Consider the following 26,496-nt stretch of genomic DNA (forward strand, 5'->3'; position numbering starts at 1 on the left):
TTATCCCTCCCCACTGTGTCCCTGTATTGCTTTTGAGAAGTCTTGAGGGATCCCTTACAAAAAACATGTTCGGTAAGGAGATTTTGAGATGTAGCATCTGAGTGTGAGTTAGAGTTTCCACCCCCAGAGTTCGAAATGTGTTCAGCGACAACAATGTACGGCTCTTCCTCAGCACAGTGAGACGTTATCGCACCTGGTCTTTGTGAGAACAATGTATCCAGATCAAAATTTGCAGCAGCTTCTTCCTCTGAAAACTTCTCACCCAAAACACTGCCTAAACTGGACTGGCTATCCGAAACTTCTTCCACGTCTTCTTCCTCCATTTCGCAGTCCACCCAGCCCTCGTCAAAATCATCCTTTTCCTCGAGATGATCTCGATCGTACCTGGGGTTTGGTCTGTCTTGTGATGTTCGTCCCTCCCTGGGTGTTTCAGGAACTGCGCAAGGCACCCACCGGAGAGTACTTGAGCTTCTCTCTGACTGCCTGAGATCACCGCCCCCGTCCAAAATTTTCGAAGAAGTAGATAGACGATGTCTATCGTCTATAGTCCCCAACCGTCTCCCCTGACCCACGTGCTCACTTAAACAATCACGTGGGTAGGGATTCCCCCTTCTGGCTGAGCCAATAGTCCACCCACCGGTTCAGATGACTCGACCTGCAAAAATCACCCTTTCTTAACCACGTCAGCAAAGGTGTTTTGTCCCTTCGAATTACCAGCTATTTCAAAAAATTTTGAATTTATTTCTTTTAATAGATTTCGTAGCTTTTGGTTCTCTCCCACCGATTTTTCAGCTTCCTTTCTAAGCTGCCCCCTATGTTCAGTCTTACCCTCCAGCTGTAGGCCCCTAGTAGTCCAACCCTCCACGTCAGCATCGTCTTCTACCTTGGGTCTTCGTCCCCACAGCTCTGCCTCCACCTCTGAAACCAACCATACTTTAAACCATGTACCTTCAGCAAGAACCTCTATTGTTCTTGGGAGCGATTCCGGTCTCACCCCGACCATCCTAACCACAGCGGCACGAAAATCTTGCAGATGGACTTCCTCCATTTCTCCGCCCAGCAGCTTCACAATATTTCCCAGATTTGCTTCACTCTAGAGATGGAAGGGAAGACCTACCAATTTGAGCAGGAAACTTCCACAGACATATTCCATCTCATTACACAACGGTTTCCAGTTTTGAATCTGAATCAAACCTTCTTCACATTCAAAAGATGTAAATCCCCTGATTTTTCATCGTCAATTCTCAACAATGCCTTCCTGTCTGAGAATGGTTTCAGAGCAACCTCGGACTCCAGCTTCAAGTTGTGCACCACTGAGTTTAGGACCTTCCCCCAATCTTGTATTGCTTTGCTCGCTGAGATCACCATTCTCCGCTCCCAGTCTTCTTTCTCACCCTCAAACCACAGCTTCACCCTGTATTAGAGCTCGAAATAAGTTCACCATCACTGCATGAGCTCTTCTTCAACGGCTTCTCCAGGCTTTTAATGGGTGCTGAACTTTGTTCTTGCTCCAACACCACATCGACAGAGACAAGAAACTGCTGCAGCAAAGGCCATCCAACCTTGTTTCTTCTTCCCTTCCGGTAAGCAAAGCAATTGTCTTCTTGCGTCGAAATATTCTGTGACCATGATGAACTAGCCTTTACCATTGCATCTCAGTTCCACTTCGTACCTCTTCTTTCCCAGTTCGAAGACGTTTTTTCATCCTATTGTCCTAACCGATTGTATAACACCATCAAAAAAGCCCTTTAACCATGCCACTCCTTCCTCAAACAATAGTATCGTGGCCTTCCTATCCTCCCTAATTTTTAACAGGTTCTTTCCTCTGGCCCTTCCGCTCTCAAATAAAAATTTCTTCTCTTCAATAATCAGTTCAGACTTCCATCTACTCACCAAATGAAAAACTTCTCCACTTCAGCTTCCCATCAGTTCAGTCTTTAGTTCCAATCCACTAGACTTTTCTTCCAAAAAAACCTCATGGACCAACAATTTGACAAGACCAGAGAGGAGAATTGGCTCTTATTCTTTTGATCAATATCTAGCTTGTACATTATTCTTATCGTGCTCCCTTTGCACTTAATAATAACCTTGCAAAGGTTAGCTGGCTTGGACTGCATAAACTCATTTTATTTCTACCAAGTTTCAAGAGTTCTATTTTCTTTGTCTGATCAATAACGTAAGTTTACGAATAAACTTATAAAAAAACATAAATTTATGAATAAAGAGAGGAAGTACCTGAAACGTAGGAGCTAAGCCAGGGCTCAAGAAAAAACGGCCTTTTGAGACTGACTGGATACCTTCAATCTGTTCAAGTTCTTTAATAAGTGATTCCACATCAGCCCACTGCCCAATTTCAATTTAAAACTGATTTAGCCATAGAAAAAGAAAGCAGACTTGTAACAGAAAAGAAAGATATATTTAGCACTCTTAACACTAACTTCCTAATTGCTTAAGAAATCACAAACTGGTATCTTCTTTCTTCAGTGTTTCTCTTTGGCAAGCTCCAACGGGATTCATCTACCAGAGGAAAATTCCACCTCTACACCTTAGTGCAGGCCTATTGAAAGCTCAGCTTCTGGCTAATTAAGGTCCATAAGTAGGTTTATATTGAAGGTCAAACAGACACCCAATTAAATTAACAGGCCCATGAACATGAGCATACTATGATTCCTACATTCTATTTGTGTGTGGGGCAATGGATGTTGTCTTGTATAAACAACACTACAACAGGCACTAAAACTACATTCCACACACAAACATACATATAATGATAGAGGAGGGTTCTTGTAGCACATGGTCAAAGGATAATGGGCTAGAACTTACAAAATGATGGTGAAATTGCAAGCATGTGAAACCTGAGATGTCACCACAACATCCACAAGTAAAATAGCAGGCTTGTCAAAACCCCTCCTAAGGATAGTTCATCCATAGATAGTCCCATCATGAAATCAGATTTTAAAAGTGTTCAACCAGTAGATTCCATCTTTTTTTATCAATAAGCAGCAACTTTATTAATTATTGTATTGAGAATGGGCAGAATGGACCTTAGTGTTTTTTATTTCTTTTAAGTAGTTTTTAAGGTTATGTTTGTTGGTTATGGGCCTTAGTTATGAACTTTTTTCTGTTTTCTTTAATTATTTCTTAAGTGCTGGCCGCCCCATTAAGGGCATCCAAGTAATTGTATTTAATTTTAGAAATAAGTTAATAAAAGAGATCAAGGGGGCTAGAGAGATTCAAACTCTTCTTTTCTCTCTTCCCTTCTCTTCTTCCACAACCTACTGCTGAAACGATTTTCTTCTCCTTTCTCTTCCTTTCTTTCTTTCTTTTCCTATATTTTCTGAATTACTACAGGTGTATTTCTCAACTCCAAGGCTCAAAAGAGATAATTATAATGTAGATATACATTCACTCTTTGAAGAGATAAGGACTCTTATCTCTCATCTTTTTTTACTTTCTAACAAATGTGCCCAAAACCCTTGATTTTTTTTCCCACCCCTTGCTTGGCTAAAGCCTCAGCCATGCTATTCACTTCCCCTTTTTACCCATTGAAGTCTCACATTCATTCCTCTAGTCAGCCATTTAATCCTCTTAGTTCAATTCGATAAGACCATAGAGCAGCCTCAACATCTTGCAACCACCCAATCACCAACATTTTCATTTTGAAGGATAAAGAGAAATTCATTGAAAGAAAAAAGAATACAGAAGGAACCAGGCAACCAACTCCTAAACCTCCCCTTTGAACACTTCTTGTCCATTAATATCCTCATCCCACCTCTCTCTTCTCTCCCCAATTTCCATTCTCTTCAAACTTTCTTCCCTCCTCTCAAATTCCTCAAAGGCCTTCCTAGAAAACTCCTCCCCTCCCCAAAAGAACAAGCCAAGGCTTTTGCAATTCTCAACTTCTTTCTCCACAATGTTCTCAATAGGAAGCTTTCCAGACCTCTCTACCTAAGAGTCTTGACTACTATCAGGACTTCTCGCTTCAGAACTGGAGTCGTTTCCATTTCCTTTTTCAAGCTGAAGGTTACCCATCTGAGATTCCGAACTATTATTAACCTGAAAGTCCACACCTCTAGTATCTTCGAATGTGGTCACTATTGTCTTTGCCCCTCTCCTCTTGTAAACCTTTTTGTAATTTTTTTGTAGGTCCTGCCCCCGCCAAACCAAGTTTTAGCAAGAAAAGATCTTGGTAACATGAACAATGTGTGCACTCCTTGCTCCACGAGATTTCTTGGGAATGAAAATTCATTAATTCAAAAAGTGAAATACAAACTAATAGGTGACAAGATGTCACCTCTATACACACATCAAAACAAACTCTTGTTATGAACAGAAACTAATCCAAATTACATCAACTGAATTTCAAGAACATTCCAAAAATTCTCCCCCATTTCTGATCTTCTGATTTGGTCAAAATCTGGTAGCACCCAAACCCAATCTGCTACTAGCTTCCCAACCAGAGAGACTAGTGTTTCAATGTTCTTTTATTTGTAATCAAAGAGTCTTCTGTTTCTTTCATTCCATAGAATGCAGCACACTGCAAATTCCATAGAACGCAGCACACTGCAAAGGGAATGCAGCTCCAAACTATCCTTGCTTTCCTGCTCCCTCTAAAATTTGGCCATGAAGAAAAGATTTCTGCTGTAAAAAGAAGTAAAATCTCCAAATAACCTTTGCTGCCTTGCAAGTATAGAACAGGTGTAAAACAGTTTCTTCACCCGCCCAGCATAAAACACAAACATTTGCCAAGTAGATCCCTCTAATTTTTAGATGGTCAGCAGTTAGTATGCTGTCCAAAGCAACTAACCAAGCGAAAGTTTCCACTCTAGGTGAAACAGGGTTCCCCCAAATCCCCTCCACTTGATCTGAGTTCAGCTGATCCTTCACCAACGCCATGTAGAACGACTTCACAGAAAACACCCCATTCTTGAACTCTTTCCACCACATCCCATCCCTCAAAGAGGGTAAGACTTCAATTTTCTGAAGCTTTTCCAGCAGATGAATACATTCTTCTACCTCCTGGTCCTGCAAAAAGCATTGGTCAGCCTTGACTTGATGCTTAGTCAGCTTGTAGAGCTTCGGACATACCTCACAGAGCTTCCCTGCTTCACACCATTCGTCTTCCCAAAATCTTATCCTTTACCCACCACCCACCTTAAAACTAACTTAAGTTTTAAACACTTGATTGAATTGCACTGTTCCTTTCCATACACTCACCCCATAAGAATTTGAGACCTCCCTTGATTCCCAACCAAACCTCACCAACCTATATTTCTCAGCCACTACCCTCCTCCAAAGAGACTCTCTCTCCCTTCCCAGCCCAAACCTCCACAGCCACTTACCCAAAAGGGCCTTGTTGAAAACTCTGACCCTTCTAATTCCCAATTGCTCCCCCTGCACCTTCCTACAAAAAATCTCTCTGTAACTTCTCAATTTTTTTCTGCCATTTTTGCTGGAATCTTGAGTAGAGAGGTAAAAAGTCAGTAAGCTAGAGAGAACACTCCTGACTAGTGTGATTCTACCCCCCAGAGACGGGCACTTTGCTTTCCAACTCTCAAGCCTTTTCTCCACTCTTTCAACTACTAGCCTATTTCTGCTGCAAAAGCTTTAGACCCTATTGGAAGACCCAGATACTGAAATGGCAACTCCCCTATCTGACATTCAAACACAAGCAAACTGCTCCAGCTCCTCCCTCCCTATTTCCCTCACCCCAATCAATGAGCTTTTAGCTAGGTTCACTTTCAAACCTGTGAGCATCTCAAAGTTAGCCAATATAGCCCTAAGGTTCAGCACCTGGTCAACTGAGGCATCCAAGAAAATGAGAGTGTCATCAGCATATTGAAGATGGGAAATTCAAGGACCCTCTTCACCCACTTTGAAGCCTTCAACCCAACCCAGCTGAGAAGCCTTAACCATAAGCAAATTCAGCACTTCCATCACTAGCACCAACAACAATGGGGAGATTGGATCCCCTTCTTGAAGCCCTTTAGAAGCATGAAAAACTACGAAGAGACACCATTGAGAAGTAAAGAAAAGAGACAGGCAATATACATGCAAACATCCCACAACTTCTCCATTTCTCTCCAAACCCCATTAGCCTTTGCATCTCTTCCAAGAATCCCCACTCCACATGGTTGTATACTTTCTCAATGTCAATTTTATATACCAGCCCCGGTCTCCCGCTCCTTATCCTAGAGTCAATGCACTCACTGGCCACCAACACTCCATCCAAAATTGCCTCCCTTCCACAAATGCCATTTAGGTTTCTCCCACCACCTCATGGATCACATCCCTCAACCTCCTGGACAGCACCTTAGCTAATAGCTTGTAGGGGCAACTGATCAAGCTTATTGGTTCCCTTGTCAAGTTCTTTTGAATTTGTGAGATGCAGGGTGGCGTTGATTCCCTTGTCAAGTTCTTTTGCATCACAGAATTCCTTGATCATCTGAGAAAAGTCATCTTCCAAGAAACTCCAACCAGCCTTGACAAAATTGAAATTAAACCCATCCGGCCCTGGGGCTTTATCCCCATTTAACTTTTTTCAGAGCTTCACTAAATTCTTCAATCTCTATCTCTCTTTCTAGCCAATTTGCAACAAAATTGCTCAGCTTTTTAGGCTCCAAGCCCCCTAGAGCCACCCAACTCCATCCCCTCTCCCTATATGGCCCCTTGAAGAATTCCATAACCTTACTCTGAATCCCTTCACAAGTATCCTCCATGTCCTCCCCTACCTCAATTCTTGTGATAAGGTTTCTCCTCCTTATGGCACTTGCAAAAGCATGAAAATATGCTGAATTCTTATCCTCCTCTCTTAGAATAGCCCTAGACTTCTGCCTCCATCTTATTTCTTCCTTCAAAATGATTCTTTCCAATTCTCCCCTCAATCCTTCCCTTTCCAATTGTGCCTCCCTCATTAAAGCCCCTTCTTCTAACCTGTCCAGCCTCGCCATACCTTCCAGAACCTCCTCCTTTCTACTCTCCTCTCTACCCAAAACCTTCAGCCTTCTACTTCTTAGTTTTTCTTTCAAAAGTTGCAGTTTCCTCACCAACTTATGACTGGCTAAACCTTCCATTTGCCACCCCTACCTTTCCAATCACCACTTGCACAAAAGGACTATGAATGGCATCTGAGCACTCTACTTGGGGAGATTCGCAGACAGTTGCACCATTAACCTCATTTGCTCCACTATCATAACTCCTAAAACTTTTCCAAATTCAACATTGCCAACCCCTACCGCATCTTCCTTCCTCCTCTCCCCCGACCTATCCTTCACTCCGTTACAAATCCCCTAGGATTGCAAGCCAAAAAATCCTCCTCAGAAGAGAAAACAACCCGATTCAATTCAGCCGTCTTCTAGTTCACTGTGCCAGAAAGCGAACCAGCATCATTCTTGTTATGATTGCAACAAACGGGGGGTGTAATCTTCAGAAATACATCTTCGATCAACTTCATGTTCCACATTCTCCACCTCAGACTTCTCGATGCCCTTCTCCTTCTTCCTTTTGTCATATCTGAAGAGCGCCAATTCCCATTACTCTTCCTTCCCCTCTTGTACCTTCCTCAAGGAAAATGATTTCAAGCTCCTGCATTTTTTAACTTTTGGGTGTTTGCAAATAAATGCCTTCCTCTTATCTACCCTTAAATGATCCAAACTACTGCACTTCTTTCTAACAAAAGACTTGGGCTTCTTGAAATGGGCCTCACTCGACCCTAATACCAACTTCTCAACCCAAAGCATCTCAGTGTTCAAAATAGAGACTCTTCCTCTCCCTTATCTAACCCTAAGTTCCTCTTCTCTTGGCCTTCCATGTGTCCCCCCTCCCCACCAACCTCCCTATTCGCTAGGGCGAGCAGGCTAAGCTGATCCTCCTTATCTGAAATTGAGTGGAACCCACATCCAGTTTTTGGGGTCCTACTCTCTCCATTCTCAATGTGCCCCACATTTGCCAAATTATCCTTACAACCATTAATTTTTTCTTTAATGCCAAAGCTTACCCTCACCTTCAACCTTCGTCCCTTCCTCTCCAACTTGCTTGCTCGTCTTTCCTTCCAACACAGTAGAAGGAAACCGACTCTTGCTACTTACCTCCCTCCATCGAGACAACTTATTAACCAATCTTAGTGGATACAAACCTTCAACCACTAACCTTAGACTGGAGTTCTCTCCAGCAAAGCACAGGGATAACAATGTGGGCACCAAATGAATCTCTGCAACTTCGACTAAAATACGAGCAACAGCAAGGTTTCGCCAAGAACTTATTCTTGAATCCATGAACCTGAACCTTCCACACGCATCTCCCATGGCTTTAAAAGTTTGGAAACACCACAAATGCAAAGGAATTCCATATATGTTTAACCACACCAAGCTTGAGGGACCTATGTCTCTAATCGCACTGATTAATGGGTACCAACTCCCAATCCTGAACTTTTGGGGAACGTGTCTAATAAGAACCCAGCTAGTGCTCCTCGCCTTGATTAGGCCCAGCACTCAGCCCAAGCCCAAATTCATATTCCAAAAGGCAGAGGCAATATCCTATACAAGCCTCCTATCAAATACATATACACCAGAAGGGCACATCAGCCCACTACAGCTAGCACTAGTGAAGGCTACCGAGTGATTATAAAATGAGGTTGTTATGTAACGACTTGGCAGAAGAGAATAATTGAATTCTTACCTTTATGTTATCTCTCTGTTCATTCCTTCTCTCACCCCCCTCATCTCTCCATTGTAATCTGATTTTAGGAGGTTGAGCTCCCTCGAAGTAGCTCCTTGAATTTTCAATCTCATTATTTGGTATCAGAGCAACGATCCGAGATGACCAACACTACCATGGATGATCGAGTAAGCCATGTGGAGAATGAAGTCAGCAAGGTAGCCGGCGACTTGAGGGAATTGAAGGAGGTCCTCTCCACCGTCGTAGTCCAGTACGAGAATATCATTGTGGCACCAACCAAAGAGAACAAAGGAGAGGCTTTGAGCAGTGGAACCAGCAAGAGAGGTGGAGGCTTCACCGGACGTTTTGCCAAGGTGGACTTTTCCTCTGTACTCAGGAGAGGATCCGATCCCTTGGATATATAGTGCTGAACTGTACTTTGAGTACCACGAGACCCCCGCCAACCAAAAGATGTAGGTTGCTTCCTCCACTTGGATGGTGAAGCAATCCTCTAGTGCCAATGGTATCATCAGAATCACCCCTAGGTTTCTTGGTTCGAGTTCACTCAAGCCCTCACTATCCGTTTTGGACTGTCGGGTCTAGATAACTATGATGAGGCATTGTCGAGTGTAAAGCAGACCAAGATTGTAAGGGATTATCAAGTCGAGTTTGAGTGGCTAGCAACCCAAGTCATTGGCTGGCCGGAGAATGCCCTCACAAGGTGTTTCATCGGGGGCTTGCGGGACAATATTTGGGTCGAGGTTAAGGCGATGCAGCCGACCTCCCTGTTAGCCATGGTGGGTCTAGCCAAACTCCAAGAGGAGAGGCTCAACTGCCTTAAATGCCTGACTCGACTCGTGGGACCTATACTTAAGACTCCCCCACCCAAATCTAATCCGATATCATCCAAGCCAAACCCACCGCCCGTTGTTCCCATCAAGAGGTTGTCATTGACAGAGATGCAAGCACGCCAGGAAAAAGGGTTGTGCTATAACTGATGAGAAGTTTTCTCCCAATCACCGATGCAAATCACAACAATTCTTCGCCCTTCAATTGGATGACCCCTTGGAAGACAACCCCAAACTGAAGGTAGACCCACCCGAGGAAGTGAACCAAGAGATCTCGGAAACAGAGCATGCCAAGATCTTCCTACAAGCTTTAACCGGTTTGCACTCATATCAAACAATGTGAGTGCATGGACTCATATTGGGCTAGAGGGGTTTCAATTCTGATAGACAGTGGGAGTAGTATGAACTTTATCAACACGGCCTTGACCAAACGGTTGGGCCTAGCAATACAACCCACGAGCCTGTTTTTTGTACGGGTGGCAAATGGACACTACATTTGGTGTGATAGATGTTGCAAGGAGGTGGGCCTAAAAATACAAGGTCTCTTCTGGGTGGACCTTTACACCTTAGAGTTTACTGGGTTGGACGTGGTTCTGGGTATTCAGTGGTTGAAACAATTGGGCCGAGTGGCCTGTGATTGGGCCCAATTAACAATGGAGCTCACACTTAATGGATACTGCTATCTACTACAGGGGGTTTATCTCGGCAGACCCACACCCAAAACCACCCAAGCAGTCATTAAATACTATCAGCATCATGAGGTCGCCACTCTGATTCATTTTGGGTCCATGGAAAACGAACCCACTCTCACTTGCCCTGTTACCCCCAATACCACCCCAGAGGAGCAACATCAACTCCAACAGCTCATGTCCGATTATGAGAATGTCTTCAATGAACAATTGCACCTTCCACCACCTCGCCCCCATGACCACAAAATCCCCACCTACCCGAGAGCCTCGCCCACCAAGATCAAGGTCCTACGAATACCCTCTCTGTTAGCAGGTTGAGATAGAGAAAAGTGTATAGGAGATGCTCGATAAAGGATGGATACAACCAAGCCACAGCCCATATGCGTCACCCTTCTTGTTGGTCAGAATAAAAGACGGGACTTGGAGGTTTTGTATTGATTACAGGGCATTGAACAAAATCACCATAAAGGATAGCTTCTCGATTCCTCTCATAAAGGAACTGCTTGATGAGTTGCGGCAAGCAGTCAGTCTATTTCTCCAAGTTGGATCTTCGGTCAAGTTACCATCATATCCGAGTCCACCCAGAGGATGTGCACAAAACTGCTTCTCGCACGCAAAATGGACATTATGAATTTTTGATCATGCCATTTAGCTTGACCAGTGCACCGTCAACCTTCCAAAGCCCTAATGAATGACCTCTTCCTATCACATCTGAACCAGTTCATACTCGTCTTTTTTGACGATATCTTAGTATACAGTCAATCCTACATGGGCCTCTCACATGGTGCACCTCAAATCCATTTTGGACATTGTCAGAAAAAACAGATTATATGCTACTCTCTCTAAGTGTGCTTTTGGTAAGACACAAATACACTACTTGGGCCATATCATTTCAGGTGGACAGGTCAAGACGGATCCAAACAAAGTAGCGACCATGGCGAATTGGGCCAGGCCTAACTCAGTCAAAAGCCTTCTCAGGTTCTTGGGCTTGACTGGTTACTACCGGCATTTCATTAGACACCATGGAGCATTGATGGCACCCTTGACCCAGCTGCTTTGAAGAGACTCTTTTCAATGGACTGATCAAGCCAAGGAAGCCTTCATTGATCTCAAGAAGGAAGTTACTACACCCCCAAACTAGCTCTTCCTGATTTCTCTAAAGAGTTTGTGGTAGAATGTGATGCCTCGGGATGAGGCATCGGGGATGTTCTCATGCAGAGAGGACAGCCCATCTCCTTTTTCAGCAAGACACTCACACCTTCAGCCCTAGGCAAATCCACCTATGAGAAGGAACTGATGGCAGTAGCTCTAGCAGTACACAAGTGGTGGGGCTATCTCCTAGGTTGGCAGGTTCACAGTTCGGTCGGACCAGCAAAGCCTAAAACATCTCTTGGACCAGCGAGTTCTCACACTGGAACAACAGAAGTGGGTTTTTCGGCTCATGGGCTATGATTTCACCATTGACGCTCTGTCCAGGCAGGAGGAATTGCTTCACATACAGGTTTCCCAGCCCATCTACCATTTAGTAGAGCAAATTAAAGAGGAAGCCCAGCAAGATTGTGAATTGGACTCCCTGCGGAAGAAGTGGCAGACTGATCCAGCTGCAGTACCTGGATATTCTGTGGTAGGCACCACCTTATTCTACAAGAATCGGCTGGTCATTTTCCCACACTCATCCTACAGTAATGACTTTGATTCATCTCTTTCATGAACACTATTACTGGCAAGGAATGAAGAAGATGATCCAAGATTTCATTGTGGCATGCCACGTTTGTCAACAGCAGAAGTACAACACACAGGCTCCTGCTGGGCTGCTACAGCTCTACCCCATTCCCGATCAGGTATGGGACGAAATTTCCATGGATTTCATTTCTGGGTTGCCTAAGTCAGCAGGGAAGATAGTGATATTGGTGGTGGTTGATAGACTGAGCAAATACGCTCACGCCATACCCCTATCCCACCCTTACTCAGCAGCACAAGTGGCTAAGGTTTTTGTTCAAGAAGTTGCAGGACTGCATGGGACTCCTACTGCCATTACAATAGACCGCAACCCCACATTCATGAGTCATTTCTGGCAGGAATATTTCCGGCTTCAAGGAACTCAGTTGTGTCATTCCACGAGTTATCATCCCAGTCTGACGGCCAGGCAGAGGTAGTGAACCGCTGACTCAAGACTTACCTCAGGTGCTTTGCAGGAGACGGACCCACCAAATCGGTTCAATGGCTGTCATGGGCAGAATACTGGTATAATACCACATTACCACTTATGCCTCATGCGCATTTTTCATGAGGCGTGCTAGAGGTGTATGCAAAGAAAAGGAAAGGAAAGAAAAGGAAAAGAAAGGGAAAAGAAAGGGAAAAGAAAGGGAAGGGAAAGAAAAAGAAAGAGAAGAAAAAAAAGAGAGAAAAGGAAAGAAAAGGAAAGGAAAGGGAAGGGAATAAAGGATAAGGGGAAAGAAAGTGGTTTGCCCAAAGAGAAGAAAAAAAAAGAGAGAAAAGGAAAGAAAAGGAAAGGAAAGGGAAGGGAAGAAAAGATAAGGGGAAAGAAAGTGGTTTGCCCCTTGCCCCTTGGCAAGGGGGCTTTGCCCCCAGACCCCCCCCCCCACCCCACTTCCTCTTCATCCTCCTCCCCTTCCTCCTTCCTCCTAACCCCCCTCCTCTTAAGGAGGCTTACGCCCCTTGCATTCTGAACTACGCCTCACGCCTCACGCCTCTAGGTAGTGGAACGCCTCGCGCCACGCCTCCGCGTTTTAAAACATTGGTCATACCCTGTTCTTGAAGGGATGGGAGATCCATCATATGGATAGCCGAACCCTGCAGGAAGGTTGGGCGAGATTTCAAAAATTTCTCTCTCCCATTCGGGAATCGTATTCCCTAATTTAGAAAACTGCATTTTCAATTTTCGTTCTTGAATCCAAAACAGGACCAGATCTGAAACCATTAGGAAGTGAGGGATATACCTGATACTAACAGTAACTCCCAATGTAGGTGTTCACACCCAAAGAGAAGACCAAAACCCGCTTCCACTAAAGATGACACAGTGTGTAGTGAAGCAGGATCAGCAAGATGGTTCTTCAGCAAGAACTTGAATTCTTCAGCAAGAATCGAGCAAGGGCTGGTGAGCACGACTTCAGATTGTTTCCTCTACCAAGAAACAATATCAAGAACCTTTCTTGATCAGATCCACAAGTAGAGATCGAACTGGGTAGGGGTGGTAAGAACTGGAGAAGAATTTTGCAATTTGTTGTTGTGAAAATCTGAGGAATTCGCCCCTATTTATAGCCTTCTTGGATCAGCCTCCTAATCTAATTAGGAGAGAGTTTCCTAATCCAAATCTTATATTTAGATCTGGACTCTTAAATGGATAAGACTTATCCTATCCTTCAGCTAATCCTAATCAGTTTAAAACTAAATTGGCCCCCTTTTAATTAACTAACTTAAGCCCAGTTCAAATTGGGCTTTAGGCCCATTAAGCTTATGTGCTCACTTACTCCTTAACCTGCTACCCAGTTGGATCTCTTTGTATGGCGTGGGACCCTAATATTGATATACACATCAGCCACATGGGTTTAGCCCAGCCTTTGTTACAAGGCCTGGCCGAATTCACTGTAGGAGACAGTGAACCCCTAAGTCCATCACCATGGGCTCTTAATGGGCCCAACATTTACACTAAATGGTTCTTGGATCCAGCCACCTTATGAAAACTCAAGAACTGTGGGTAGATGCAAGATTATCCCATTAGGTATTACACTCAATGGTCTTACACTTAACCTCTCAGCCCATAATGATCAAACTCTGCCCAACAAGAGAGAACATCTCCCTCGGCTACAAGGTACAGTGTTGCATTATCTACTCACATGGATCTCGGGAATTAAAACATTTTGCAAACATTTTGAAACCATAATATATATAAATATATTTTGCAAAAACAAATTTCAACATTTGAAATCAACTGCCAGCAGTTTAGGTTTCTATCAGAGAGAGTGCATTACCCGATCATTCACTTTGTCCAACAATGGGGCTAATTCTATCACTATGATCACCCACTCAGGTGAATTCTCAAACTGCCCCAACACACCCAAGTTTTGACCCCCTCTAAGGATCTTACTGATTAGCATATCAAAGACAACCCAATCCGACACCTAGTGCAGTACCATAATCGAGTCTAGGGGTCAGGTGTAACATTGCAGTTTTGCCCATCTATCTCCAAGGTCTAGGGCAATACTGGAATTTGGTCCGATTTAGGGTTTCAAGAAAACCCACACTACATGTACCTCAGGTTTCACCCTAGCAGTTGAGACAAGCCACCCCAACCAACTTGGCGACACATCAATGTCAGCCTTAGCAGGATAAATCTCCTCAGATCTATCCAATGGTTGTGAAGATTCTAAACTAACAACAATGTCATAAGCGTCCAATTTAAGAGTATTACACAGAAATGCACCACAATGACATGAATCAATTATGTACTTTATTCATTTACAATAAATGTCAAAAGATACATCAATCTGATTGGAGCTAAGGGCATAACTGTCTAACAGTTCTCAAACTAAAACATCTCTCACTTCCTCCACATTGCCAAAGATAAAGAGGAAAAAATCAACATTCAATTTTCTAACATGAAGAGAACTTTGAGGACGCCATTCTACAACCACCCATCTCCCCATTACTTTTGCATCAGGATCAGAATTAACAAAACGCCCCACCAAATTTGTCTCCAACAGTTTGAGATTGTCATCGATATCTCTTGGCGAATCCACAACCACCTCCTTCATTGTGAGAGAGTTGAAATATCAATAGCTTTCATTTGAATCTCCTTCAATAATTAACTTGGTGATATTCATTTTCTTTGCCCTTTGTACTCCTTCTATAACCGCCATAATCTCTGCCCTTAAGGAGTCCCCTATGCCAATTGGACCCAAAAATAGTGCCACTGTATGGCCTTCCTCATTTCTGAAAAACATCCTATTCCTGATGGACCTAGATTCCCAATACCGCTACCATTAAAGTTAAGCTTTAGGAAGCCACCTTTATATGGTATTTAATCTCTTCTTATTGGTGTCTTTCTTGTAGAAATCCTTGCCACTTCCCTCCATTTTCTGATCCAATCTGTGATTTAATGATTATTAGATGTTTCTCTGGTGAGTTTTCTTTCACATCCTTTCTTTAGCTCCTAAAATTCCAAAGGGAAAAAAAAAAATACACCTTCAATAGAAGCCTTGGATTTAGTTAGTCTACAGCTTGAGCAGTCTAGTTGAAGAGGTTCAATTTTCATGGTAACACAAATGTGTATGTAGAACATCATTGAACAAGTTATACCACCGTAAGATTAATTTTAGATTATTGCCTTGCATTTTATTAACAAGTTCTTGTAGAAGTCTCAACTACCGTTAAAATAATCTCTGAAACCCACTTACTTCAAGTTTATCTGAAATACATACATATATATATATATATATATATATATATATATATATATATATATATATATATATATATATATATATATTCACAATATCAGACTGGATTCAATACCTCAACATCTGATTTTGCTGCTTCGAGCCTCCCGTCCAAAGAATTGTGATCACCAACTACAGACTCCAAGGCTTCAATTAGTGGGTCTGGCTGCAATAAAAGAAAGAAAAAAGATAAAATGAAGATAAAATAATAACCATTAGTTCATCACAACTTTCTTAATAAGGTAACCAGGATAATGGCAATGGTCAGTCCATAAGAGTACCGTAGTTTCTTTTAAGGATAAGGTGATGCGTTCAAGTGAAAAATCCAACTGATGAACTTTTGCTTCCACCATCTGAAACCACAATCGTTTTCATAAGAACTTGAAGAATATTTTGGAAAGAGGATATTCAACAGTGAGAACTAAAAGCAGCAACAAATGAAAGACCAAGCAAATTCCTCTCTCTAATTCAGCTAACGCAATGAGAAAGGCATGCCTCATATGGACAAAGACAGACTCCATAATTGTATCTTCTTAGACTTATCCCATAAATTATTTTCTCAATTCACAAATTCTAAATTCTTAAATAAAAAACACTTTGCAATATACTGATCATAATACACTCAAATACCTGCCCAATTTTGAAAAAGGATGAGGGATCCAAGGTTGCATCCCATGAGACTTCTGACTGGTGAATTAGAGCTGGAACTCCTTCAACCTTCAAAATTTTATATGGGTTAGGAATATCATGAACTAAAATGATGATCATGTTGAAGATGATAATAAGAGTAATAGTTAAAGTAAAAGGAAAGAAAAGGAGCAGAACCTTCAATTTACCTCAACAAATATGCCAAAATAAGTGATCTTCTTGATAGTACATTTCACAACATCCCCTACACTGAGTTTAGCCTGCAAAAAAAAGAGAATTCATCAACAATAAAAACAAGTTTTAGAATGAAATCATAATTTGGTATTTTCAAACAAGGGTAAGCTTCAATTGTTGGCAAACATCACCATTTTTTTTTTGATAATTCTCAAGCGTCACCATTTGGTAAGTTGGATAAAGTTGGTCTGTTAAACATATAGGTAAAATTGCAACTTAAGTGCAAAATGGTTTTCCATGCAAAAGGAGGGCTTAATTGCTAAAATCAGATTTTTGCAGGTGCTTTATTGGAGGCATGAAATTCATGAAAACCCTTTGAAACTCTTCTCCAAACAATAGATATTTGCAAGCGCTACAGGAAACAGGAACCAACTTACCATGAGATTTCTCTTCTTCTCAACCAATTCTTCCTTTTCTTTTGGCCTCCCTGAGAACATTAACTTCCTAGAGTTCCTGTCAGCCAGCACCACATTCACTTTGATCCTCTGCAAAACAGAAAGGCTTGCATGAAATCAAGATTCAAAATGGAAATGATAAGAATACTGATCCCAAGTTGAATTCTCCAAACCTGACCAACAAAAGATGACAAGAATTTGATTTTCTCTTGGTCATAAATCTCAAGAAGATCTTCCAATTTCATGTCTGGTGTCAGTATTCCATTATTTTGCTGCTCAACAAGACTGGGATTTTGATCTAGAGGAACATTTTTGTTCTGAACTCCGTAACTTCCAACAATGCCTAAATTTTGCTTGTACATAGATGGGTCTAAGCCTTTTTTTCTCAACCATGATTCAAAAGCTAAGAATTTCCACTTGGCACCAAGATTTCGGTATGGCAAAAATCCAATCAAAGAGCCAAAAGATGCCTGGAAATGATACAAAAAGAAAAAAAAAAAAGGTCAACATGAATAGAAATGATGAAATTGTTAGAATCATGCTGTATAGCACTACTGCACAAACAAAGCATGGACAAGGTCTTAGGCATGAAGGTCATACTAAACCAGCAGAGAAGAAATATAGTTTCTGAGGGAACTTACAACAAAACCTCTGGTGCTACAGCTAATTAATTCTACTTCTTCCCTCCCTCCTGTCTTAAGGAGATCTTCTGCCCTGGTCCAGTCAGCATCTTCATGTTCCTGCAATTATCTAACATACTCAGAATTCAATTGTACTGGTGAAAGTTGAGAATTCAAAAGCAGGAGGCTAAACGTAATTTAGGAGAATGGTTTATCAGAAAGGACCATTGGCATGGCTCTTCAAAATCCTTATCTTCCTCAGTAATCAAGAACATATACCTATTATTTCGAAGTTCAAATATAGGAATCAAGTAAGAGAATGACCATCACCTGTAGGGGTGGAGTTTGTAGGAATTTTTCAATTTCAGCCGCATCACTATAGTTTTCAGAACTCACACGGACAGACTCTACTCTAGCAGGAGGTGATCTTTCTCTTGAAGATATGTCCAACCTACAATTCAATAATCCCTTCAATGACAAAGCAACGTTTGACGAGCAGAAAATGGAGAAACTATAAAAAATGGAGATGTTTAGAAAACCTCTGAGGTTTTCCTAGCAATGCAGTCTCTACAAAGAGTGTATTCAAAGGCTGAGATACAGAAGCTTTCTTTCCAGCAGAACCCAAATCACTCTGCTCAAGTGGCTGTAATCCTTAAAAAATAAAAACAAGTACGGCATTAGTTTTTAGAACTTCAACCACCAAAATAAACAATTAGCAAACTAGTGCATTACCTATTTTCTCAGCCGCGTCAGCCATTCCAACAGATGCAGACACGCTCAAAGTATCGTCTTCAAGATTATCAGCAGCTTTTGAAGACGCAGACACTAAGCGATCTTCAACAGCTTCACCAGAATCCGTAGGGACACTTATCAGTCCAGGCTTCTTCAAAAGCGTAATATCACTAAAATTCTCCTTAGGTTGCTCCTTTCGCATCTTCAAGAACAAGTTTGGCTTAATCTTTAACCTCGACGAAGATTTCTCCATATCAACGTCATCTTCATTAAAAGTGGAAGGTTTCCGCAATATTACATTAGGAATGCTGCTCTTGGTATTATCAACTGCCTTGCCAACTGGTTGGCTTGGCTTTCTTATCTGGGATACGGGCACCTTCTCCTCGGCCTTAAGTTTGAATCCTTTCTTCGGAACAGGTCGCAACAAATTCAAGCTGTCCAAGGAAGTAGATAATTGCTCCTGTCCTTCCTCACTGCTCTCATCAAATGGAACCTCCTTGATGTTGTCATTTAATTTGCCTCTGTTCTTCTGAAATGATTTCTCGATTTCCAGATAAGAGATATCCGGGTAAGATTTTCTTCCCATTATCTGCAGAAATAATATGCAATTCCTTCTTCTAAGTACACAAATAATAAGCAAGAACCATAGAAGAAAGCTAGAAGTTAGCAGAAAGGAGTCGAGTAAGGAGGCATACCTTGGCTAGGGTTAGTTTGGGGTCTTCTCCAAGCATTCGACCAAACTTGAGCTCCATTTGGTCCCAATGGTCAAGATTGGGACCATCTTTGGAAGCGAAAACGAGAAAACCAGGTCGACGAGAGAAAAAGTGGTGGTTAATTGTTCGAGCTCTCGCGGAGGAGTAAAGAAACCGACGGGAGCAGCCGGTGGTGAGAGTGAGACCGTCCATCTGCTTAACTGTGTTCCAAGGCCGGGAAGCAGGAGTGAATTCATCAGATGGAGAAACGGAGCATTGAGATAATGGCGGTTTTCTCTGCTCAGCCTCAGAAAAAGAATAGTCGAGTTGAGAGAGAGAGAGCGCTAAAAGTTCGTGTCGGGGGGGAATCGTTGAGGATAAAACGGAGAGGAAAGAGAGTGAGGTTTAGCGATCAGGGCGTGCCACGTGGCTCGTTTGTTCCTACAAGTCAAACGGTCAAACGGTTTAAAAGTAGGGTTGCAACTTGGGCGGGTTAGCCCAAATACAACCCGAATCCAGCCCGAAAACTTAGGGTTGGATTGAAGTTCGGGTTAGGGTTAGGATTGAAAAGGCATTTTTTTTAGTTTTAAGTTTAAAAGGCGATTTTTATCGATGAGAGAGGTTCATGGGTCAAGGTCTGACTGGGGTCTAACCGGAGGTCGAACAATGTTGATGTAATGATAAATAAAATTCAAAAAACTTAATGAATATGAAGGAAAATTAGTCCAAAATAGAAATAAGTCGATAACACTTCAAACTTTCAAGGTTTAAGACAGTATGTCCCACAATGAAAACAAATACATCAACAATCCAATAAAATTCAAGACTCAATCCTAATTATAACCACCATCATCACTAGTACAATCAAAGTAAAACTCATTTCAATTTTCAGCTATTTAGTATCACATTATCACTATCACAATTCTGAATTCAATTTCAATTTTCAGTTATTTCGAAGGGCTTAGACAATTAGGTAGGCAAACATGCAAGACTAAAGTCACTGAACAATTAGTTGGAACTCCACTTTGTGGATTGAAGTGAAAGCCTAAAGGAAAGATTAAATTCCAAGTTTAGAGCAAAAATCAAATTGGAATTTCAATTTTGAGCAAACTTGTAATCATAAGTTACAAAACTATGAGTAATTAAATAATCAAGTTCAGTAATTAAAAAATAAACATTAAAAATTTAAGTGTAAACTATAAACTAAACTATAAAAAACCTAATCAATAATGAATAATGTTGTAGAATTGGAAAACAAATGTTGCAAAAATCAGGTTTGGAATTTAGAAATCAGTGGAAGAAGAAGAAGGAGGAGGAGGAGGAGGAGGAGAGGAACCAGCTAGCGGATTTAGAGGGAGAGGGACGTGTGTGGTGAACGGAGTTCATCGATGGGAAGAAGAAGAAGAAGAAAGAGGAGGAGAGAGAGTACCCGTCGGCGGCAGTAATGGCAGCCGTAGAGCTAGAGGCACTAGTGGTGGTGTTAGGTTAGGTTTGAATGAATAGAGAGGAAGAGGAGAGAAATAGATCGATAGTTTTCTACTTTTCTTTGGCTAGGTTGGAAACTTAGGATCCGATTGGACCTAAGGGCCTGTTTGGCCCAGTTTGGCTTTTTTTGTCTTTTTGCACTAAATATGAATATGGAAAAAAATCGACCAGTTATAGAAAACTGAGATCGGATCTACGGTTCGCCGGTTGAACTAGTCACATGGCCGGTTATTTGTGTTTTTTCAACGCACCAGTTTTGGGGGAACATCCAGACCAGCCAAGGGGCTAGATCTCAATCCAACCAGCCAATCCAATTCAGTTTTTCAAAACATTGATTTGTATGGACTTTTTACAATCCATTTCACCTCAAAATTGGGAATAATCTCAAAATGTATTTATTCCCAGCTCCCCCAATAAACACCATTCCCCATGAATTACGAATCTTTCCCCCCTGACACTAACCCAAACTGTACAATCAAATTATGAATTTTGAGGTAGGGGTGCTCATTAAAAACCGAAAAAAATGAAAAATCAAACTAAACCAAGAAAACCAAATCGAAAAATGTGGTTAATCAAACTAATTGGTTTGATATTTCTAAAAAAATGAAGGATCGGTTTGGTTTTCAATTAACCTAGAAAAAAATTGGCGTTTAATTGAACTGACCAATATATATATATATATATAAAAGGGCTTTTTACAAAAAAAAATTAATAAAGTTTTACATATTAACAAAATCGGATATGTTTCAAAACAAATTACAAAAACAATTAGCAAGACAAAACATCGAACTTTTTTCACCGAATTGCCCCTCGTTAAAATCCCACTAGCAAGGCCGTTCTCGCCCATTACACCACTCTCTCTCTCTCTCTCTCTCTCTCTCTCTCTCTATGGGAATGGAGCCTTTCCTTGGAATCTCTAAAACTTGCAGATCTATCATAACAATGGAGGTATTGTACTCAATAGCTTGGAAGTTTTGGCCTACAATCCCTTCTTATAAACTAGATTTTTATCAAAAGTAATGCAAAAGGTCCTTTAACTTGCAAAGTTGAGACAGAAAAACCCAGACATAACATAGTGACACTCAACCAATTCACTAAAATCAAATAAGATAACAAAAACAAGAACCCGAATAAACAAAACAATGCGAATGAATATTGCTGATGTAGGAGTATTTGGCCGACCTGTAGATCTTGACACATGGCATTGGCCAAACGCATCCAAGCCATCTCGCGGACCCTAATATGTGGCATTGGCCAGATGTATCCTGACCACCCATCACCAACCACTACCAACCGCCGCCACCTGCTCCCAACTACTCCTCCTCTGAAGCAACTTTGACTATAAAAAGGGGCTCTTACATTGAGGTAAAGATACACCAGAACTTAAGCTCCAAGTCTCCTTTCTTGCTTGGTCCGACCACTCATAGTTCTCGGCTAACTTGACCATCGAAGTCTTCATCCCTGGGATAACTCCCAGGGCCTCTGACATACTTCTTCTCTCAGGTTGGACCTATCAGCCTCGGACGCTAGAAATTACCTTGTTGCCTTTAGCTCCACATTTGGTAGCAACAATTGGTGTCGTCTATGGGAACACTTCTTCAAAACTTTCCCTTAAGAAAAAAACTAACCTAATTTAATCGACTAGCATCCCTAAAATGGTTGACAAGCAAGACCATCTCCTTGACATCCAAAACATAGTTACAATCAACTAGTGCGAGCTGGTCCTAAGCAGGCTAGACAACCTAACCCAGCAATTAGACAACATAGGGCATCCGACAGGAAGCCACCCACAGGGTAAGCCTCGCTAGGAACCACGGACAACGTGGAGGGCGATCCGCCCACACCCCACTAAGCCAACACTTGGGGGGCCCGAAAGGGGTCAACTCCTCAAATTCTGACAGTAGTAGCCGATGGGCTAGCAAGCCCCATTCCAAGACCCCTCGGCTCTTCAACGGAGGGGGCAACCCTGTAGGATCCCATGTCGATCGCAAGAAGCAAGACCATCAGCATCATCACACTATGAACAACTAGGATGATGGCAGGTGCTCAGGCCACCATAGTCCCCCTCTGGGGGCAGGAGGCCGACGCCATGCCTCTCCCCCTCCAGTCTTTGGCCTCCGCGACATCTTCAATGATTGTTGCGCTCGCAAGGCCCAGGACATATTGGCATTCGAGCACTCTGGGAACAAGGTCGGCCTGTCCTACATACAAGAGAACCAAGATCATTCCGAAGAAACAATGCCCTACATCGACTAGTGCTTCAAAGACAATCAAGCACAAATTGGCACCCTTCAAGACCAACTTTGGCAGTTAAAGGAGGGCCAAGGTGATGCCTCCACCAGTTTCCATGCCTCATCCAGCCGAATGGAGGCATTTGTAGATTCCATTCTCTCTGATCCCTCCCACCAAATTTCAAGGCCTCGACATTAGAGACCTAAGACAGGAGCACAGACCCTAAAGACCACCTCAAAAGCTTTTGGGCCCTCATGCTCCTATGCGGGTACTCTGGCACTGTCATGTGTTGGGCCTTCCAAGCCACGTTAAAGGGATCAGCATGTCGATGGTTCTCCACACTACCTCCACACTCCATCAGCTCCTAGGAATAGTTTGCGGACCCCTTCCTAGGCCACTTCATGAGCAGTCAACGATGTCAAAAAAATGTCATTTACCTAATGTCCATCAAGTAAAAGCGCAGAGAGAGCATTCGAGCATATATGAAGAGGTTCAACTAGGAAGAACTCGAGGTCAAGGACATAGACACCTCGGTCTCTATGCACGCGACCATCAATGGCCTCCGATCTAGACCCCTCAACTGGTCCCTCTCCAAGACTCCGCCCAAGACCAAAGCCGAGTTTTTGAAGAAGGTTCAGAAGTACATCACCACCGAAGAGCTAGAGCCAAGAAGTGCCTCTAAGAACTAGAAGTCGAGGCCAACCGGGGACCCAATGAAAAGAAGAGGAAGGGAAAGAGATGGCCATGAAGATGGTCCCACCAACTAAGGTGTAGAAAAGAAGCTTGTCAACCTCTTCCTTTAATAAGTACACACCACTAAACTCCTCCCAAATGCACATACTGATGCAAGTAAGGAAGGATGAATTCATGAAGTGGCCATCTAAGTTGAAGAGAAACCTGAGAAGAGGGAATCCCAAGAAATACTACAAATACCACCACGGAACCGGCCACGACACCGAGGACTACTACGAACTCAAGAACAAGATCGAGTCTCTCATCTGCCACGGGCACTTAAAGGACTTTGTTGAAGGCAATGCCCCAACGTCATCCTACCAACAGCCATAAGCTGAGCCCCGCAATCATCGTCGGAGTCAAAGAAGTTATAGCCGGAGTTTGACCTCGGGGGGAGCATCCACCTCATCTCAAAAGGCATACACTAGGCAATACAACATCTAGAGCCAAGCAGCGAAGAAGCTAAGGTTGGAGGACCTTATTTCCTTCTCTGGCAATGACCTATGAGGGGTGTTTATGCCCTACGATGATGCGTTGGTGGTGTCAATGACCATCGCCAACTACATGGTGAAGAGGATCCTCATAGACAATGGCTCCTCAGTCGATATCTTGTTCTATGAGATGTCCGAGAAGATGCAGCTAACACCAGACCGGCTACTGTCCATTGACGTGCCACTTGTCAGCTTCTCTAGGGCAGTTATCAGGCCCGAAGGAAAAATAACTCTACCGGTCACCATAGGAATGGAACCTCAGCATGTCACTCGGATGACTAAGTTCTTGGTTGTTAAGATAGGCTCACTCTACGATGCCATCATAGGGAGGTAGACTTTTCACACACTTAAGGCGTTTGTCTCATCTTACCACCCTATCATGAAGTTCCCAACATGTTTGCTTGGTCCGCCGTTGATATGCCAAGAATTGACCCCTCAGTCATTACTCACAGGTTGATCGTGGACTCGAGTTGTAGGTCGGTTCAGCAAAAGAAGATGAACTTTGCACCGGAGTGTTGGAAAACCATCAGAGAGGAGGTGGACAAGCTACTCGACGTTGGCTTCATAAGAGAGGTACACTACCCTAAATGGCTATCTAACGTGATCATGGTTAAGAGGCTAATGGGAAATGATGCATCTGTATTAATTTCACAAATCTCAACAAGGCCTACCTTAAACACAACTTTCCTTTGTTGAGGTTTGATCACCTCGTTGATGCCACCATAGGGTATAAGCTAATGAGCTTCATGGATGCCTTCTCCAGCTACAACCAAATAAGGGTGCACCTGGCCAACGAGGAGAAGATCTCATTCATCTTCGAGCACAATACTTACTATTATAAGGTGATGTCTTTTGGACTGAAGAACATCAGTGCCACCTACCAGAGGTTGGTGAACAAGATCTTCAAAAAGCAGATGGGGAAACGTCAAAGCCTATGTTGACGACATGGTTGTGAAGAGTCTTAGGGCTAGCCAGCACACCTCGGACCTTAGTGAGACATTTGGGGTATTGAGAAAATATAACATGAAACTGAGCCCCACCAAGTGTGCCTTTGGGTCCACATCGGAAAAATTCTTGGGATTTGTAGTCACCCAACGAGGCATAGAGGCCAACCCTAAGAAAATACAAGCCATACTGGACATGGAACCCCCTTGGTCAATCAAAGAAACCTAGAGACTCATCGACCGAGTCGCGGCCCTCAACCAGTTCATGTCCAAATCATTGCATACCCTTCTTCTGAGCCATCAAGAAGTTGAAGGGTTTCCAATGGATAGAAGAGTGATAGAAAGCCTTCGAGGAATTGAAGTCCTACCTCATGTCACCACCCTTGCTCATAAGGCCCCTCCTCAGAGAGATTTTATTCTTGTACCTCCTGATTGGGAACGAGGTTGTAAGCTAAGTGTTGGTTCGGGAAGACAAGGGAGTTCAGAGGCTAGTGTATTACATCAACATGGTGCACCACAAGGCCAAGACTAGATACCCAAAAGTAGAAAATGTAGCCTTTGCACTAGTGATATCGGCCAGGAAGCTGAGGCCTTACTTTCAAGCCCACAGTATTTCGGTGTTAACTGACCAACCCCTAAATTCGGTGCTCTCGAAGCTTGAGACCTTGGGTTGGCTAACCAAATGGGCTATTGAGTTGTTGAAGTTTGATTTACACTACCAGCTAAGACCTGTTATAAAGGCGCAAGCATTGGCAGACTTCTTGATTGAATGCACCTTTGACCACAACTAGGCCCCTGAACACGAGAAAAAGCAATTGCCGACCTAGACCTTGTTTGTAGATGAATCCTCCAATTCCAAGGGAAGCGGAGCCAGTCTCATACTTCTCATCCCAGATAACAATGAATTAGAATATGCACTACAGTTTGGTTCCCTTACTTCCAACAATGAAGCCAAGTTCAAGGCCCTATTAGCTGACCTCCAGCTCGCAAAAGACCTCGGGAGCAAGCACATTGAAGTTTTTAGTGACTGACTATTGGTTGTGAACCAGGTTAATTGAGAGTATGAGGCCAGAGAGCCAAACATGGTTGGGTACTTGAACAAAGTTTGAGATCTAACCAGCCACTTCCGATACTTTTCTCTACATCAGGTCCCACATACCGATAACACACGAGCCAATGCCCTATTAAAACTTGCCAGCTACTCAGGGTTGGCCCTCGGCCGCACTGTGCACATCGAAAGCTTAACACATCCCAACATCAAAGAGAGGCAAGTGTGCCTCGTCCAACTTGAGCCTTACAAGATGGACCCCATTCTCACTCACTTGCAACATGAGCAACTACCATTTGACAAGAATGAGGCAAGGAGAGTCTGACGACAGTTAGCACAATACGCAATACTCGAGGGCAAGTTGTACAAAAGATCTTTCACTTTGTCCTAACTCAGATGCCTCTGCCAAGACGAGGGCGAGTATATGTTGAGAGAAATCCCCAATGGCATATGTGGCAATCATCTAAGGGGTAAGGCCATGGCACAGAAGGTACTTAGACAAGGATACTTTTGGCCAACCATCCAGAATGACGCTATTGAGTTGGTACAAAAATCCGACCAATGCCAAAGGAATTCCAACATCATCCATCGG

The 26,496-nt window shown here is 42.8% G+C and overlaps 1 protein-coding gene across 2 annotated transcripts in view; it reads right to left on the minus strand.

Annotated features, from left to right (window-relative positions):
- LOC148848580 (Nucleic acid-binding, OB-fold-like protein) overlaps positions 1-19,346 on the minus strand; it is a 29,808-nt gene extending 10,462 nt beyond the window's left edge. Inside the window, exons 1-12 of one of the 2 annotated variants that reach the window (XM_088950575.1) lie at positions 18,976-19,346; positions 18,281-18,869; positions 18,088-18,199; positions 17,879-17,999; positions 17,570-17,668; positions 17,102-17,398; positions 16,911-17,018; positions 16,488-16,559; positions 16,282-16,368; positions 15,933-16,004; positions 15,728-15,817; positions 2,236-2,343 (exon numbers count right to left, since the gene is read on the minus strand). In XM_088950575.1, the coding sequence (XP_088806701.1) occupies positions 2,236-2,343; positions 15,728-15,817; positions 15,933-16,004; positions 16,282-16,368; positions 16,488-16,559; positions 16,911-17,018; positions 17,102-17,398; positions 17,570-17,668; positions 17,879-17,999; positions 18,088-18,199; positions 18,281-18,869; positions 18,976-19,185 (1,965 nt within the window). In that variant the 5' untranslated portion in view covers positions 19,186-19,346. The remainder of the gene's footprint in view (positions 1-2,235; positions 2,344-15,727; positions 15,818-15,932; positions 16,005-16,281; positions 16,369-16,487; positions 16,560-16,910; positions 17,019-17,101; positions 17,399-17,569; positions 17,669-17,878; positions 18,000-18,087; positions 18,200-18,280; positions 18,870-18,975) is intronic. The other variant, XM_088950574.1, reaches the window with a different exon arrangement.
- Between the last annotated feature and the right edge of the window lie 7,150 nt (positions 19,347-26,496).

This window comes from Nelumbo lutea, chromosome 6 (assembly GCF_056320005.1).
Source record: "Nelumbo lutea isolate HS-2025 chromosome 6, American lotus-T2T, whole genome shotgun sequence".
NCBI lineage: Eukaryota > Viridiplantae > Streptophyta > Magnoliopsida > Proteales > Nelumbonaceae > Nelumbo > Nelumbo lutea.